Source organism: Suricata suricatta, chromosome 3 (assembly GCF_006229205.1).
Source record: "Suricata suricatta isolate VVHF042 chromosome 3, meerkat_22Aug2017_6uvM2_HiC, whole genome shotgun sequence".
In the NCBI taxonomy this organism is placed as follows: Eukaryota; Metazoa; Chordata; class Mammalia; order Carnivora; family Herpestidae; genus Suricata; species Suricata suricatta.
In genome coordinates this window covers 6847655-6850734 of record NC_043702.1, presented here as the reverse complement: position 1 = coordinate 6850734, position 3080 = coordinate 6847655, and the positions used below count along the sequence as shown (strand labels likewise).

Here is a 3080-nt window from a genome sequence, read left to right as displayed (position 1 = left end):
GCGCAGCCGGCCGGCCTCGAGGGAGGGGGCGCGCCGGCGGCTCCACCCTCCTCCGCCCGCCCCCCGCGCCCCCTCCTTCTTCCACCCTTCATCCCAGCTACCTGTCAGCTCGGTGGCAGCTCGGGGGCGGGGACGGCGGCTGCGGGACGCGCTCCCGAAGGTCTTGCGCAGGCTCCGGGATCGGGGGATTCCAGGTACAAATGCGCCCCGGGAAGAGTGAGGGCGCCTGCTATTCCCAGGAAGGGGCTCCCCTTGGATCTGATGCCCCCACTCCAGCCGGCCCTAAAAGGGCTCAAGCTGGAGATCAGGAGATGCGTGGATTGTCCCAGCCGAGCCCAGAGGCCTGGAGACCGCCCGGGGAGAACTCCCGGAAAGACTGTGGGGTGTGCTGAAATAGCGCCTGTACGCGCCTGGCAAGGTGCCTGGCACGGAGCAGGCTTCAATAAGTGGGTTTTCTGGTCTTCTCCCTTAGCCCCGACCTTACCCAGCCCTCCCCGGAGGGCGTCTGGGATTTTGTTGGCCATGCAGCCAGGAAGGTGGCCTCAGGGCTGAGACTGCACCCTTCCCCCAAACCTTGGCTGGCCTCAGCCCCCACTGCTCTAGATGTCCCCTGGCCAGGAGGAGAGAAAAGGACTGGAGAGTAATGCGTGAGCCCCTCCCCGCTGAGGAACGAAGAGGGGTAGGGGGCACCTACCTGCTCTGCCCAGCAGCCCTAGTCCTCAGAAGTAGGCCTCAGGCCCCTGCTGTACAGACTGGAGGAGGGAGGGGATGGGCTAGGTGTGGGAGGTGGGGAGTAGAAGGGGGGCAACCACAACCTTCTTCCCATTCAACTTGCTTCTTTAATGTGGGACCTCCCTCCCCCAGCCCCCAGCCCCTGAAGCAGGGCCCACTTCTGCCTGGCTCATCACAGTACCCACAGGGCCATGTGGGGCACGGGAACTCGGGGCTTCTTGGAGTCTTTCTGGAGTCGCTGCTTCCTCATTTCCTAGCACGGACCCCACAAGGCACAAGGGCTCCCAGGCCTGCCAGTGCCAGCCTGCAGGACTGGCCTAAACAGTGAGCCGGCCCAAGACTGCCCTGGAGCCCCAGGTGATTAAAACCACAACAGGACAAGGGCTCAAAGGACCCATCACCCTGTCCCCTCCCTGGGGCTTTTCATCTGCCGGTTCCTGAGCCCCTGGGCCGGAGTGGCCACCTCTGTCCCCATGCTGCCTTTCCTGTGTCTGTCCATCTGTCCGCCTCCACACCACTGCTTCAGACACCCGCTGCCTCCACCTCCGGCCATCTCAGGGTCCTCCTCTGCCCCACGCGTTCTTCTTGGGTCCAATTAATTCTGAGGAGAGGTGGAATTATGTAAAATGCGGTGATTCCGTGCGGGAGGAGGGGAGGGCAGGGCGGTGGCAAAGTGGCTCTTTGTGCTTTTAATCTGCATTTTTTCCCTCAACGTTCCGTCTCCAGGAGGATAATTTTCCAGCCTTTTCAGGCCCTGATTGGTATCATTTCTCCAGCAATGACAGCTTTTATTTTCCCTGAAATGAATGCCGTGAAATTTCCAAGAAATATAAAAATGGATATTGTCTCAGGGAGCCGACTCTCTTCCGACAGAAAGGCACAAAGGCAAACAAGCTTCCCTGGGGACCCTGCTGTTCCAGCCACTAGGGGGTGGGGGACCCGAGCCCCCAGCCCCGCCTCCCTCCCAGGTCAGCTCTCAGACCCCTCCTGGCCATCCCTCTCCCATACTCCCAGCAGCCATTGATCTGTTCTTCCGCCTGCCGGCTCCGGACACCCTACCTGCCTGCCTCACTCCATCTTGCCTGCTGTGTTCGGCACTCACCCTCCACGGACACCCAGCCCCAGGGACTCCCCGGACAAGCCCAGCCCAGTGAGGCAACCAGGGGCCACCAGAGTGGCCTGGAGATTGGGCCCATGAGCACTCAGACCTAGACTCCCTATACAGCCCACCAGTAAAAAGCGACCAGGCCATTTGCTTCTTTGCCCTTTGTCCCTTCTCAGAAAGAGAAACTGAGCGCAAGTGAGAAAGGACACCAGGAGTCTGGCTTCCAGCTCCTGCGCTCTCTCCTTGCGGCATCCAGTTCCAGCACTCCTCCACTCCACCCCCAATTGTCAAGGTGACCTCCTGACTGAGGAGCAAGAGAAGGACAGGACACCACAGCACCCAGCCAAGCCCCTACCCAGGCAACGGGATGCCCAGCTTGGGGGCACGGGAGGCAGGAGCTGTGTGAGCATCCGCCCTCCCAGCCACTTTGGAGAAAGGGCTGAGGGCGCACAAGGAGCAGAGGGGAGGGGTGCAGGTCGGTCCTGAAACCTCACTTCAGCCTCTTCCCTGACCGCAGACCAGATCCCAGCCCCCCTCTCCTGGGTGGGCATCACCAGGTCTGGGTTCCTGGGGAGAGGCAAGAGCGCCCCACTCACTGGGGACCACGCTTCTCTCACCAATGACACATCTGTTGAGCCTTCACTACGTGAGGGGCTAAATGCTTCACTCTGGGGAGCTCTCAACCTGAAGCCAGGCCTGGGTCTGGCCGGAGCCCAGCCATGATCAGAACCGTTTTTGTGCCCCTCTGGCCTGCATATAAGTGGGGCAGACCGGGCCTGCCACTCCAGTGCGCAGGCCTAGGAGCCCCATGGGGCTGAAGCCCCTGCCCCTGCCTGTGCTCTGGGAGATGCCTCCCAGCCTCCACCCTGCCCATCCAGCGCCCCCTCCCCACCACAGACAGCTCTGCAGTATCTTCTGTGTCCTGGGAAACGCCCCCCAGCCAGTTTGCTGTCCTCGGCCCAGCCTCCTAGTGCTCAGCCTATCTATTATTCACAGCACAAAATGGATTTTTAATTTGAGAAATGAAATGACTCTCCCAAGTGGCCGGGGTGGCAGGGAGGGGGCGGGGGAAGGCCAGAGCCTCTAGGCGGCCACCACAGTGCTGACTCAGACTCTTGTGGGAAACCTGAGTGCCCACGACAGACCTGGGGGACCCCAGAGGCCCTCATACCCCATCACCCAGCCTGTGCCTTCGTTCTGCCCTGTCGCTGTGAATCCGTGGTATGACGGGTGCCCGTCTTTG

The 3080-nt window shown here is 61.4% G+C and overlaps 1 protein-coding gene across 1 annotated transcript in view; it reads right to left on the bottom strand.

Annotated features, from left to right (window-relative positions):
• The window catches only part of ECEL1 (endothelin converting enzyme like 1), a 7606-nt gene extending 6624 nt beyond the window's left edge, over window positions 1-982 (bottom strand). Inside the window, exon 1 of the mRNA XM_029932866.1 lies at window positions 914-982. Within this exon, the coding sequence (XP_029788726.1) occupies window positions 914-982 (69 nt within the window). The remainder of the gene's footprint in view (window positions 1-913) is intronic.
• Window positions 983-3080: the final 2098 nt, after the last annotated feature.